The sequence below is a fragment of the Schistocerca gregaria genome, chromosome 2 (genome assembly GCF_023897955.1).
Source record: "Schistocerca gregaria isolate iqSchGreg1 chromosome 2, iqSchGreg1.2, whole genome shotgun sequence".
In the NCBI taxonomy this organism is placed as follows: domain Eukaryota; kingdom Metazoa; phylum Arthropoda; class Insecta; order Orthoptera; family Acrididae; genus Schistocerca; species Schistocerca gregaria.
The window spans coordinates 399,566,208-399,581,307 of record NC_064921.1 but is presented as its reverse complement, the minus strand read 5'-3'; the positions used below and the strand labels follow the sequence as shown (position 1 = coordinate 399,581,307).

At 42.9% G+C, this 15,100-nt stretch overlaps 1 protein-coding gene across 2 annotated transcripts in view; it reads right to left on the bottom strand.

The window, feature by feature from the left end:
• Positions 1-293: 293 nt before the first annotated feature.
• Positions 294-15,100, bottom strand: part of LOC126322441 (growth hormone-inducible transmembrane protein-like) — a 78,227-nt gene continuing 63,420 nt past the window's right edge. For both annotated transcript variants that reach the window (XM_049994367.1, XM_049994368.1), the window contains exon 8: positions 294-507. In XM_049994367.1, the coding sequence (XP_049850324.1) occupies positions 420-507 (88 nt within the window). In that variant the 3' untranslated portion in view covers positions 294-419. The remainder of the gene's footprint in view (positions 508-15,100) is intronic.

Genomic DNA, 15,100 nt, shown 5'->3' with positions numbered 1-15,100 from the left:
ATTTATTGACACTATAACAACTGTTAATACCTGATTATATTGTTGACTTAATTCAACAAATACTGTAGCAGTAGCAAACACTTCAATTACAGACTAGATATATCTATAAATCAAATTTTATAATACTTTTAACAAATGGGAAAAGGTTATCAAAAAATCAGTAAAGAAGTATTTCTGTAGTTCATCCTAAATAACCACAAAATAATTCTTATCTTGTCATTCTTAGCTTTTTTTAAGCATATAATAAAAGGGTTTCCAATTTACTAACAACCAAAATAATATTACAGTTTGAATTGTCCTGTTGCAATTTTTAAGTTTTTATTAGGTAATAAAAAAGTTACACAATAACTTAAGGAAATTAAGTACCAATTTAAATCAATTACAAAGATTATTTTACATAGAATTTAGTTTGATCTTCATTATTTCCTTCTGTTGCTTCCCGAACCAGCTAGAATCATAGCAATTCGTATGAAGATGTTCACTGTATCTAGATAAATAGAGATGGACCTGAAATATAAAAAAAAGCAGCACAATTAAACCACAGCTGAAAACTGCATTACACTAAACATAACAGTAATCATTCTCTCTGCAGCAGGTATGGGCCAGCGAGAAACATTTTGCAAGATTAAAACTGTTTGTCTAGCTCGAAAAATTCATTTTGGAAATACCCCAGTGACGGTGACTAAGCAAATTTAACTAATAACTTTCTTCCAGGGCTGCTAGTATATCAAGGTATGCAACAGATCTTTTCTAGGGGTTTTGCAAGTACGGGGAGAGATCCTGGCAGAATTGAAAATGTAACGATAGGTTTCGAGTCATGCCTGGATAGCTCAGCCAGTAAGAGAATAATTAAGATAGGGTTTTTTTTTCAAAGAGACATTACACAAAAAATACACGAAAGAAACAAAACTTTTCATGTTCCTGAGAAATTATTGGATGTGTCGTGTTATGTAGTGAAAGTTTTCATTAAAATTTATGAACTCTGAAGCAAAGGATGAGCAGTTACCACAGAAGTGTTCTCACTTAGCTGTAGAACGGTATGTACAAGGCCCGACACAAAAGTAACAATATCAATGATAAAAATTTCTGTAGCTTATGTGTAAATTGAATTAGTGGTAGATTTATTTTGGGTTCACATACCTCTTTATTAGCTTCTTTTATAGCTCAAAACATTTCTGCAGTTAATTTTCTACGAGGCCACACATGAACATTGGCATTTTTGCTTTCTAGTGGAGTAGTATTAATCCACTGCCACCGAGCTGACCAATTTTGACGGAACTTGTCGCAGCATAAGAGCACAGTTCAACATTGAAAAGTAACATTTGCTTAATACTGAAAGCAGTCTTTTACTTCTATCGGTTCTATCAATGTTGAAATTACTGATAAAAATAAGCATGTTAATATATAATAGTTGTTTTTAAGAGAGGTAAGCAGGCAGTTAGTCAGTTCTTACTGAATACGTCAGCTAGGTACCAAATTACGTTGCATTATAAAATACGATAAACACATACTAACTAACGAACATAAAATTTCAACTTACTGACACATTCTTAAGAACAGATGATCGAGCAATAGTTCAAAATAAACTGTTGGCACAAAGTGTGACGGCCCAGACAGCCATTGCCTCTTCAGGGCAGTGGAGCAACAGGGAGTCCTGTCAGTCCCTCGATGAGCTGACATGGCTGGGGTTCCCTCAGAGAGAGAGAGAGAGAGAGAGAGAGAGAGAGAGAGAGAGAGAGAGAGAGAGAGAGAGAGAGAGAGAGCGGGGGAGTGGGGGGAAATCCCCTTAATGAATAAACGATAAAACCAGATCAGCTACTGAGGCATCGTCCCATCGTCCGCTAACATCATAGGTAGCGAGTCAGAAGATTCCACTACTAGACGCCTGGGTTAGGACAGTCCAGCAAAATGTGAACTGTCAAATGGGAAATGCAACAACACTGAGGTGGAAACTCACAATGGAGGAGACAACCATGAGTCAGCCGAGTATGGCCAATGCATATTCCAGATTCCAACTCCTCAGATCTTCACGGCGATTAACAATACGATTCTGGACAGGTGTATACGATTTGGAACAACCAGGAGATCCGTGAAAAACCTGGGAATTTTTTCATCCGGGGAAAACCGGGGAATCTTTAAGAATTCCGGAAATTTTTCGTTGTTTTAGTTTTCACTTATATTTTTGTAATTTTGACTGGTAAGAACTGATACTCTAACAAAGGATATTACTGTATCCCACTACTGCAGCATTAAAACATGAACGAGAGGAAAAGAAAAAAAAGAAAACTTCAATTGCAAAGGAAAGGTGCCATATAAAATAGCACACATCTGCCAACAGCACAATGTGTCTTCCTAGACTATGCAATGCTTCATAACAACAATTTGCCTCCAATGAGTGTGACGTCACAACTGTTTACATTAGATTCATTCAAGCAGATACGAGTGGGCTCATCCACACGTGCAGTTGAGTCACGTATGAGTACACCTTGTCACTCTTCTGGCTACAGAAGTGTAGCTGTTGGCTGTGTAAGCAGCAGTAGCAGCAACCAGCCACATGGGGTACCTGGAAAAATGTTACTGGCATGTCCAAGCTGCCAGATTCACATGTGTGCAGCAGGTCCAGCTCTAGTGGAGGGAGGGCGGCAAACTGCAGTATCTAAACGAGGAGGCAATTTTGGAGGGAGGGGAAAATTCATATTCTCGAGGAAAAAAACTGTTTCACAAAGCACCTAGCATCCAGCGCACGTAGGGCTATCGATTATTCAATGATTGTGGAACACACCCCTGCTGGTTTTGGACATTTTTGAACATAGTCTAAGTTGATTTCTGAATGAATTATAAGTTGATTTTTGAATGCGTGCATAGCATACATGATGTCTCTGCCAGGGCAATCCTCGTCGCATATGGAAATGAACTTTCCTGCAGACAAAACAGGATGGGGCTATATAACCTGGGCGGAATAAAGCCAAACCAGTGAATGCCAACTGCTGCTTGTTTATGAGATTGATTTGCAAATGTTCAGCAATGTTATAATTACTAGTGAAATCCATAGATTCAGACTATCGGAGTAGAAATACACGACTAAGAGGAATAACAGGTAGAAAGATTATGTATTATCTTCAAGGTGTATCCAAGAATGTGACATTATGACAAAATTTTTGGCCAGATTGCAACACTAGACAGGGCTAGTTGTAGTCCCCAGCTAGCAGTCACTTAAGTTCCATTCTGGGAGTAGTGTGGAAAGCGCATTGCACAAACACCTACTAACACCTAACTGGAAAATAATCACTGTATAACTTAACCGGTGATTGTGGCAGGGTTAGTAAAGTTAACCGGAGAATGAGTTTTGACAATGGTAGGAATAGTTACAGAATTAGTGATGACAATATTGTTTGTTAGAACTAGTAAGGAGAAGAAATGGGGACCTCACACAAATTATGGAAGAATATGATGATTCCAACTTTATACAAAAATTTCGTTCTACTACTTTTCGGTCTCGTGGATGAGAAACTGGAGCATATGCCTGAAATGTGAAACTATTTCCTTTTGATTGTAGCAGGCCAAATAGGTACTTCGTGAATTATATTGTCGTACCATAAAAATGGTCATTATTGCCAAAACAGCCTCGCTTATTTGGTGCGTGTTACAATTGCTGCAATGTTAGAAAGGCCTATTTTCTGTTATCTAGCAGACAGTGACAAAATAGACATAATCAGATCGAGAAACCACACCAGTCTTTGGTACTATTTGTATTAACAGCTTTTTCAATATTAGATGAGTAACAGTTCTTTTTTTCCCCCCCCATGAACCATGGACCTTGCTGTTGGTGGGGAGGCTTGCGTGCCTCAGTGATACAGATGGCCATACCGTAGGTGCAACCACAACGGAGGGGTATCTGTTGAGAGGCCAGACAAACATGTGGTTCCTAAAGAGGGGCAGCAGCCTTTTCAGTAGTTGCAGGGGCAACACTCTGCATGATTGACTGATCTGGCCTTGCAACATTAACCAAAACTGCCTTGCTGTGCTGGTACTGCGAAGGGCTGAAAGCAAGGGAAACTACAGCCATAATTTTTCCCGAGGACATGCAACTTTACTGTATGATTAAATGATGATGGCGTCCTCTTGGGTAAAATATTCCGGAGGTAAAATAGTCCCCCGTTCAGATCTCCGGGCAGGGACTACTCAATAGGACGTCGTTATCAGGAGAAAGAAAACTGGTGTTCTACGGATCGGAGTGTGGAATGTCAGATCCCTTAATCGAGCAGGTAGGTTAGAAAATTTAAAAAGGGAAATGGATAGGTTAAAGGTAGATATAGTGGGAATGTTGGCAGGAGGAACAAGACTTTTGGTCAGGTGAATACAAGGTTATAAATACAAAATCAAATAGGGGTAAGGCAGGAGTAGGTTTAATAACGAATAAAGAAATAGAGACACAAAGCCCACGCCTACTACAGTAGTACAAGTTTATATTCCAACTAGCTCTACAGATGACGAACAAATTGATGAAATGTATGATGAGATAAAAGAAATTATTCAGGTAGTGAAGGGAGACGAAAATTTAATAGTCATGGGTGCCTGAAATTCGTCAGTAGGAAAAGGGAGAGAAGGAAACGGAGTAGGTCATTATGGATTGGGGCTAGGAAATGAAAGAGGAAGCCGTCTGGTAGAATTTTGCACAGAGCATAACTTAATCATAGCTAACACTTGGTTGAAGAATCATGAAAGAAGACTGTATACATGGAAGAACCCTGGAGATACTGACAGGTTCCAGATAGATTATATAATGGTAAGACAGAGATTTAGGAACCAGGTTTCAAATTGTAAGACATTTCCAGGGGCTGATGTGGACTGAACACAATCTGTTGTTTATGAACTGTAGATAAAAACTGAAGAAACTGCAAAAAGGTGGGAATTTAAGGAGATGGGACCTGGATAAACTGAAAGAACCAGAGGTTGTACAGAGTTTCAAGGAGAGCATAAGGGAACAATTGACAGGAATGGGGGAAACAAATACAGTAGAAGAAGAATGGGTAGCTCTGAGGGACGAAGTAGTGAAGGCAGCAGATAATCAAGTAGGTAAAAAGATGAGGGCTACTAGAAATCATTGGGTAACAGAAGAAATATTGAATTTAATTGATGAAAGGAGAAAATATAAAAATGCAGTAAATGAAGCAGGCAAAAAGGAATACAAACGTCTCAAAAACGAGATCGAAAGGAAGTGCAAAATGGCTAAGCAGGGATGGCTAGAGGACAAATTTAAGGATGTAGAGGCTTATCTCGCTAGGAGTAAGATAGATACTGCCTACAGGAAAATTAAAGAGACCTTTGGAGAGAAGAGAACCACGTGTATGAACATCAAGAGCTCAGATGGAAACCCAGTTCAAAGCAAAGAATGGAAAGCAGAAAGGTGGAAGGAGTATATAGAGGGTCTATACAAGGGTGATGTACTTGAGGGCAATATTATGGAAATGGGAGAGGATGTAGATGAAGACGAAATGGGAGATAAGATACTGCGTGAAGAGTTTGACAGAGCACTGAAAGACCCGAGTCGAAACAAGGCCCCGGGAGTAAACAACATTCCACTGGAACTACTGACAGCCTTGGGAGAGCCAGTCATGACAAAACTCTACCAGCTAGTGAGCAAGATGTATGAGACAGGCGAAATACCCTCAGACTTCAAGAAGAATATAATAATTCCAATCCCAAAGAAAGCAAGTGTTGACAGATGTGAAAATTACCGAACTATCAGTTTAATAAGTCACAGCTGCAAAATACTAAGGCGAATTCTTTACAGACGAATGGAAAAACTGGTAGATGCGGACCTCGGGGAGGATCAGTTTGGATTCCGTAGAAACACGTGTTGGAACACGTGAGGCAATACTGACCTTACGACTTATATTAGAAGAAAGATTAAGGAAAGGCAAACCTACGTTACTAGCATTTGTAGACTTAGAGAAAGCTTTTGACAATGTTGACTGGAATACTCTCTTTCAAATTCTGAATGTGGCAGGGGTAAAATACAGGTAGCGAAAGGCTATTTACAATTTGTACAGAAACCAGATGGCAGTTGTAAGAGTCAAGGGGCATGAAAGGGAAGCAGTGGTTGGGAAAGGAGTGAGACAGGGTTGCAGCCTCTCCCTGATGTTATTCAATCTGTATATTAAGCAAGCAGTAAAGGAAACAAAAGAAAATTTTGGAGTAGGTATTAAAATTCATGGAGAAGCAGTAAAAACTTTTAGGTTCGCCGATGACATTGTAATTCTGTCAGAGACGGCAAAAGACTTGGAAGAGCAGTTGAACGGAATGGACAGTGTCTTGAAAGGAGCATATAAGATGAACATCAACAAAAGCAAAACGAGGATAATGGAATGTAGTCAAATTAAATCGGGTGAGGGAATTAGATTAGGAAATGAGACGCTTAAAGTAGTAAAGGGGTTTGGCTACTTAGGGAGTAAAATAACTGATGATGGTCAAAGTAGAGAGGACATCAAATGTAGACTGGCAATGGCAAGGAAAGCATTTCTCAAGAAGAGAAATTTGTTAATATCGAATATAGATTTATGTATCAGGAAGTCGTTCCTGAAAGTATTTGTTTGGAGTGTAGCCATGTATGGAAGTGAAACATGGGCAGTAACTAGTTTGGATAAGAAGAGAACAGAAGCTTTCGAAATGTGGTGCTACAGAAGAATGCTGAAGATTAGATGTGTAGATCACGTAACTAATGAGGAGGTATTGAATAGGATTGGGGAGAAGAGAAGTTTGTGGCACAATTTGACGAGAAGAAGGGACAGGTTGGTAGGACATGTTTTGAGGCATCAAGGGATTACAAATTTAGCATTGGAGGGCAGTGTGGAGGATAAAAACCGTAGAGGGAGACCAAGAGATGAATACACTAAGCAGATTCAGAAGGATGTAGGCTGCAATAGGTACTGGGAGATGAAGAAGCTTGCACAGGATAGAGTAGCATGGAGAGTTGCATCAAACCAGTCTCAGGACTGAAGAGAACAACAACGACAACAACAACAACATAGTTCTTTTGCAGAAAGGAAAGCATGCCATGTACAGTTGTAGAAGAAACGTGTAGTGTCTGCCTGTGTCTTGTCTCTACTGGCTTTAGGTATCCTATATATAATTTTATGTCACACAGTAGATCAAGTTAGATAATAGGCAAGAAAGAGTCCAGATTTTCTGAAGAGTTCTTGTTCTCCCGGTTACAAATACTCCCACGCAGTATTAATCACAATTTTTTAATTTTTTAAATGGGGAAAATGTCAAACCGGACGACTGGCAGCAGGAGAGGCACTACAGGACTTTTTAATTTCCACTGTCCTGAAATAGTTTGATGGCATCCATTACAAAATATACATGTTCGAGCTCCACAGAGCGAAATAGTAACATGCGGTATAAGGATGTTGTTTGAAGAGATGTGGCACTGCACTTCAGCACACTTAAGACCAAATAACATGTCTTACATTTCCTCGAAGATATATGTTTTATGCATTAGACTCTTCAGAAAGATGTGCACTACAAAATGAACTTATTTTTGAAAAGTCTTCAATATTTGACGTTCTGATGCGCAGAGCAGTCCAAGTTATATTGGGGTGCGGGATAGTCTTCATGTGACCCGTGTTTATGTTTATTGATTTTTCTGTTTCCTCTTCGTTTACTGCTCCAACATCAAACGAAAACAAGATGGATTTCTGTGGCTGGGAGCTATCAAGTGAATTAAAATACATTCACATTATTACAGAAGGCTAAAATATGGTACTGCTTTCGTATTTTATTTTATTTTATTTTATTTCCACGTTTCTGACAGTCAAGCATTAATCACCTTGCAGAATGAAGTTATTTTTGTCGGTTTGCTAAAGAAATTTGGCTTTTATTAAGCTTTCCCGCCGAGGCAGTAAATTTATTTGAAACAAAATGTTTTAAGTCCGCACTATTGGCTAGTTTCAACAGTTCACTGCATTTGAAGGGCACATTTTCATGTTCTAGCACATACGGCATTATGCCATAATAAAGAACCAAGCATGAGACAATACAGTATGGTACACCAAGAAAACTTAAGTCCCGAAAATCACACTGAAAAGCTTAATATCAGGTCGAGGCCTACGTCATTGGGAAAATGGACATACAAACGAGCGCTTTAAGGCAAACTATGCTTTTTTATATGGTTCATGAAATTACAATGCTCTTAAAGTATCCTCTGATGTCTTGTTTCTTTTATGACAAAATGTAAGTAAGATTTTTTAATGTTTTACACATATTAACATAAGAGCTTCCTACATCACCGTAGCTGTACAAGCACTCCTCTTATCTGGCACTCTCTGGCAACTGCTGAAATAAATGTAACAAGTCACGGGAAAATATTGCGAATTCGGGTTCGAAAAACGTTATATTCAAAGTAAATTTCCTTTTATGCAAGATGAACAATGTGCAAGAATGTACGATGAATTTCTTAAATCACAGGGCACTTGCTCTCATTTAAAAATCAACTCCTTGATGACAAGCCATTTAGAAGAATTTCGAGCCCAGAAGATCAGAGATTTATGTCGGTATTAAAACTTTTACTGGCATTTTGTGTAATCTATCTTAAAGTGTAACATGTGCTGAACAGATCAACATTATATGTGAAAGCTTAGCTTCTCTTGTATCTTATTAATCTTCGTGATGAATATTATACGAAAAAGCTTTGCTTTTCTTGTAGCAATACTATGTATATTAACTTAAACCATTAACTTTTCCTGTTGGTGGAATTTGAATTCATACTTTCGTAATACGAAAATATGTAATGTACATGTTGCTACACATCAAAGATCTTTCCAAAACTTGTTTTTCTCCCTTAGTTTCGTTTCCTAAAGCACTGAGAAATTCTACGCTGTTGTATAAAACCATATCCATTCAAAGGATTGATAAGTTTTACTGTTCCGACGGAAAATATACTGTCACTTAACATGGGAAAAATTTATTTTCACCCAGGAGCAAATTTATTTTTAACCGGGAGATCCGGAATTTTTTGTCCTTGTTCGCATATTCACCCTGCTGGAATACTGATCAAGAGGTGGCTTGCTGGTATCCGATTTGGCCAGCCTGTCTGAGAGTTTACTCCTCGAGATACTAACGTAAGTGTCCAGACGGAGACCACCAAGCATCCACACTGCTAGAGGGCAAAAAGGGAAGCCAGGAACAAGGGATGGCAAACTTAACACTGATAAAGAGCTTGTAAACTGCTCAAAGGGTTGCTACAGATGGGGAAGCACTCACCGGTGCAGGAACAGACACACATAAGAGCACGAGAGAGCACTATGAACTCCACAGTGAAAATACTGCAGCTATCTGGCAAGGAGTGGAGTTCGTTACATCTCACACGAATGTAAGCAAAGCCAGGGTAACTGACAACTATCCAGCCATCAGTATAGGCAACTTCTGAACCATGAAAAAATGTTGAGAATTGAGAATAATTGGTGACGGAGGGCTTCAGGATGAACCGACTCTTTCGGTCTTTGTGACCTGTCAAGCTACAGCTGCAGACAGGTGAGGCACCATGAAGGTGTACATGAATGGGCCAACAGGAGAAGTGGTACATGGTAAAGATGGCATTTAAAAAAAAAAAAAAACACCCTGGGCTGCCACTGCAGTAGGTGGATCTTTGTATCTGGAAAGACCAGATGGTAGTTTGGGTACTCCAGGGAGCAGTTGACACACAACGCATAAGCGATCAACTGCACAGAGCCCACAATGATGGAACCCCTGCCTCGGCTAGGAGGCTGGTGTCTGCACAAGTCTGAAAGGTACCAGTTGCCAGTCATACCCCACAATAGACCATATGGTCCTGCAATTTTAATTTCGAAGGTGATGCTGAGCCATATGCGAAATCCAGAAGGGAATGAGCCAATGCTCTGTAGAGTCTTAACGGAGTATAGCAATCTGCGCCCCAATTGGTGTGGCTGAGGCATTGAAGAGCATTGAGATGCCATCCAAATGTACCGTTTAGTTGATGATGATGCAGAATTCATGTCAACCAGGCATCAAAGACCAGTCCCAAAAAATGATGAGAACCCACTACATTGAGGAACTGGGCAGCAAGGTCCGGATGGGGATGGTTTGTGTGGCGATGACAGAAATGCGTAACACTGGTCTTGGCAGCAGAAAAATGGAAGCTATTACTGACAGCCAAAGACTTCACTCCGTGCATTGCTCCTTGCAGGCTACATTCAGCAATCCCCTTCATGGACAAAGAAAAACATCATCAGCATACTACGAGGGGGACACTGTAGGCCCTGCAGCCACCACCAGGCCACTGATAGCCACTAAAGAGACGGACCCTCAAAACAGAACCCTGTGGAAGCCCATTCTTCTGCAGACTGGAGGTGCCACAGGAAACACCAGCCTCTACCTTAAAAGTGCGGCATGGAAGAAAGTTCCAGATAAAAATCAGGAGTGAGCCACAGAGGTCCCACTCGTGTAAGATGGCAAGGATATGGTGGCATCTATTGTAACAAACTTTATGCAGATTGAAGAGAACTCCAACAAAAGATGTTTGGCTGGCAAATTCCAGGTGGACCACATTATCTGCAGTAGAGTGGCCTCGGCAAAGGACACCCTGGTCGAAGCCACAATGTCCTGAGATTCAACAAACCAATACAGCCTTTGACTCACCATACATTCAAGTAACTTGCAGAACACCTTATTTAAACAGATTTGATGATAGCTGTCTATCTGAAACTGCAGTTTACTCAATTTCAAACCTGGAATAACAACCCATTTCTCACCACTGGGAAGAGTGTTCCCCCTCACTGAGGATACAGTTAAATTGGGCGAGTATATGATATTAGCTAGTCCCTGATAAGTGTTCAAGCACTAGGTTGTGCACACAGACCAATACATGAGCCATCTAGGGACAGAGAGCAAGTGTGCTAGCGAATTCCCACTTGGCAAACTGGGCATTATAAGCCTCAAGGCATTGTGAAGCAAAAGATAAACAGAAACAGAAACAGTGTTTGAGAAGACAGAACACGGGCAGACGGTGGACCAACACCGAGGCCTGGGCAAAATGCTCTGCGACAGACCAGGCTGATGAAGATATCATTATTCAAGGAAATTCCTGGGACACATGTAGGAGGATGGCGACCAAAAGCAACCCTCATCTTTATCCATACCTGTAAGGGGGGGGGGGGGGGGGGGGGGGGAGAAGAGAGAAAAGAGATAGATAGATATTGACACCATATGTAGTGTTGGAGGGCACGACAGTAGTCTTTCGTAACTATAACAATTTCAGGGTCCACCAAGGGACAGCCTTTGCTTCGGGAGAACCTGAGGAGCAAGGAATCACCATGCACCAGCCAAAAGGATGATGTTGGCCAAATTCTGTAATAGCTCATCAGTGCCATTGTGTGGTGGAGTAGTTTGGATGACAGCCAAGGAAAAGGCATCCCAATCAGTATTAGTAAAGGCTCACCTGGAAAGGTGTCCAGGTGAGTGCTGCTGAAGAAAACACACTCCTGGAAATGGAAAAAAGAACACATTGACACCGGTGTGTCAGACCCACCATACTTGCTCCAGACACTGCGAGGGGGCTGTACAAGCAATGATCACAGGCACGGCACGGCGGACACACCAGGAACCGCGGTGTTGGCCGTCGAGTGGCGCTAGCTGCACAGCATTTGTGCACCGCCGCCGTCAGTGTCAGCCAGTTTGCCGTGGCATACGGAGCTCCATCGCAGTCTTTAACACTGGTAGCATGCCGCGACAGCGTGGACGAAACCGTATGTGCAGTTGACGGACTTTGAGCGAGGGCGTATAGTGGGCATGCGGGAGGCCGGGTGGACGTACCGCCGAATTGCTCAACACGTGGGGCGTGAGGTCCCCACAGTACATCGATGTTGTCGCCAGTGCACGTGCCCGTCGTCCTGGGACCGGACCGCAGCGACGCACGGATGCACGCCAAGACCGTAGGATCCTATGCAGTGCCGTAGGGGACCGCACCGCCACTTCCCAGCAAATTAGGGACACTGTTGCTCCTGGGGTATCGGCGAGGACCATTCGCAACCGTCTCCATGAAGCTGGGCTACGGTCCCGCGCACCGTTAGGCCGTCTTCCGCTCACGCCCCAACATCGTGCAGCCCGCCTCCAGTGGCGTCGCTACAGGCGTGAATGGAGGGACGAATGGAGACGTGTCGCCTTTAGCGATGAGAGTCGCTTCTGCCTTGGTGCCAATGATGGTCGTATGCGTGTTTGGCGCCGTGCAGGTGAGCGCCACAATCAGGACTGCATACGACCGAGGCACACAGGGCCAACACCCGGCATCATGGTGTGGGGAGCGATCTCCTACACTGGCCGTACACCTCTGGTGATCGTCGAGGGGACACTGAATAGTGCACGGTACATCCAAACCGTCATCGAACCCATCGTTCTACCATTCCTAGACGGGCAAGGTAACTTGCTGTTCCAACAGGACAATGCACGTCCGCATGTATCCCGTGCCACCCAACGTGCTCTAGAAGGTTTAAGTCAACTACCCTGGCCAGCAAGATCTCCGGATCTGTCCCCCATTGAGCATGTTTGGGACTGGATGTAGCGTCGTCTCACGCGGTCTGCACGTCCAGCACGAACGCTGGTCCAACTGAGGCGCCAGGTGGAAATGGCATGGCAAGCCGTTCCACAGGACTACATCCAGCATCTCTACGATCGTCTCCATGGGAGAATAGCAGCCTGCATTGCTGCGAAAGGTGGATATACACTGTACTAGAGCTGGCATTGTGCATGCTCTGTTGCCTGTGTCTACGTGTCTGTGGTTCTGTCAGTGTAATCATGTGATGTATCTGACCCCAGGAATGTGTCAATAAAGTTTCCCCTTCCTGGGACAATGAATTCACGGTGTTCTTATTTCAATTTCCAGGAGTGTATAAGATGATTGCTGTCACACAACTCATGACTCCCCATTGAATGGATGGTATGGATACAGGACTACAGACAGCAATATCAATGGCCAAGAAAGTGCCATGTGCCACACTAAAGTGTGTAGAGACTCCAGTATTGAGGAGGCAGAGATGAAATCCTGCCAGCAGATCTTCAGTAACCTTGCCCTACTGAGTGGTTGCACTACCACCTCACAGACAGTTATGGGTGTTAAAATCCCCAAGGAGAAGAAATGGGGATGGGAGCTGTTGAAGGAGGGCAAGAGGAACAGGAAGCATAGGATGCCAGTCTGGGGGGTAAATAATGACTGCACATCATTACTAAATAATGTAAATGGATCTGAACAGCCGTCACTTCCAGTGCACTATGAAGAGAAACACATGATCTAATAATGTCCATGCAGACTGATGTACAGACAACACTGGAGACTCGCAAAGGGCCAGCTTGGTTCTGGCAGAAGGCCTGAAAACCATGAAGAGATGTCGAATGAATATCCATAAAATGAGATACCTGCAATACAACACAAGCTACAGAGCAGAGAGAAAGAGAGACTGCAATTCCAGAAGGTTACAACAGTTACCGCCGCAGTTCCATTGGATGAGAGTAATACAAGAGGCTGACTGGACAACAAACAGGCCAGAATTGGTCATACTGAGTCAGTGTCCATCACCAGTAATGATTGAGTGAATTCTATGAATGTAAACCATCATGCTCTAAAAGAGAACGAGTGCCCTTGAGACCCACAGAGTGTGGGTCCTGTGTCTGACTCAGTAACAGACTTCTTGTCCTGGAGACAATGGGGTGGAGGGTTCCTAGAGGAAGCCCCAGCCCTGGAAGATGCCAGAGAAGATGGTTTCTTCTCCGGCCAAGGAGTGGTTCCATAAGGGGAGGGAACAGGAACCACCAGGGAGGAGGAGGAGAGGGGGACAGAACTGAGGCAAGGAGAAAGAGGAAAAGACGCAACAGAAGCAAAGGCAGTTGTTACAGATACTGGATAGAGACAGTTGAATTTCTATGGGGCATCAGTGTGGGACATATGCTTGAGAGTTTTGAATTCATGAACTTTCCCTTCTTTTTTTATATATCAGGCAATTCAGCGAGGGAATGTTATCCCCCACAAAAACCAGGGTGAGAGAACCGGTATCAACACAATTCCCTTAGACCTATCTGAACTCACCAGATGAAATGAACACCATAGTGTTCCAGTTTAATTCAGAGTTCTTCATCAGATTAAAGGAGCATAGCCTTGTGAAAAATAACACAAGGACTGGTGAGAAGTAATTGTCACTGAGGGATGTTTCCTAAATATTTGCAAGCACAAAGGGTAGCCGACCGACAGGCAGAAGAGGGTTTAATCAGTAGGGAACCTGGATCCATCCTGGTATCATCAGGGGCTCACCCCTTGTGCACCACCCAGCTGCAGCAAGGGCCACCTGGCACAGTGGCACTGCTGGGAGTTCTGATGCACTGAAAGACAAGTGAACATTCCTAAGCACATAAAAGGTGATGGTAGCTCAGGTACCAGAAGTGTGATCCCTGTGTCATCAGAAGACTCAGTCAGATGGATACATAAGCAGTTCCACCACACGGGGTGGCTATATGTGCTGGTGACCTATTGCAGTGTTGATTGGTTGGGTGATTTAGTGGAGGGAACCAAACAGTGAGGTCATTTATCTAAAATGGCAGAAATCAAAAGAAACAACAGAAATGGCACAGTTTAGTGAGGGGGAAGGGATAATGTGGAAACAAACAGGGGAGAAGGGGCATCAGGGCAGCACAAAGAAGAACAGGAGGGGGGGGGGGGGGGGGTGAAAACTGTGAGAACAGGAGTGTTCCAGAAATGGTACAGGCGGTGGGGTGCCAGCACCACCACCAATCTGTCCTGACATCTACACCGTACCATTATGATGCTTCAACAGGGATAACAACAGGGAAAGAAGACACAAGAAACAGGGAAACAAAATAGTGCAACAGGCTACACAATATGCAGGGAAAAGGTTGGGATAAACTGGTCAGTGTGGAAGTATGGTCAAGACCTCCATAACCAACACCCACACTAACTGAGGGACTAAAATTCAGGAGGAAAGTTCAAGGACTTATACCTAAGAGGACAAACCATTTCATGAAGAACACTTGAGGACAGACGTAATCACGTGAGGATTGTCCGTTAACACCCCAGGAC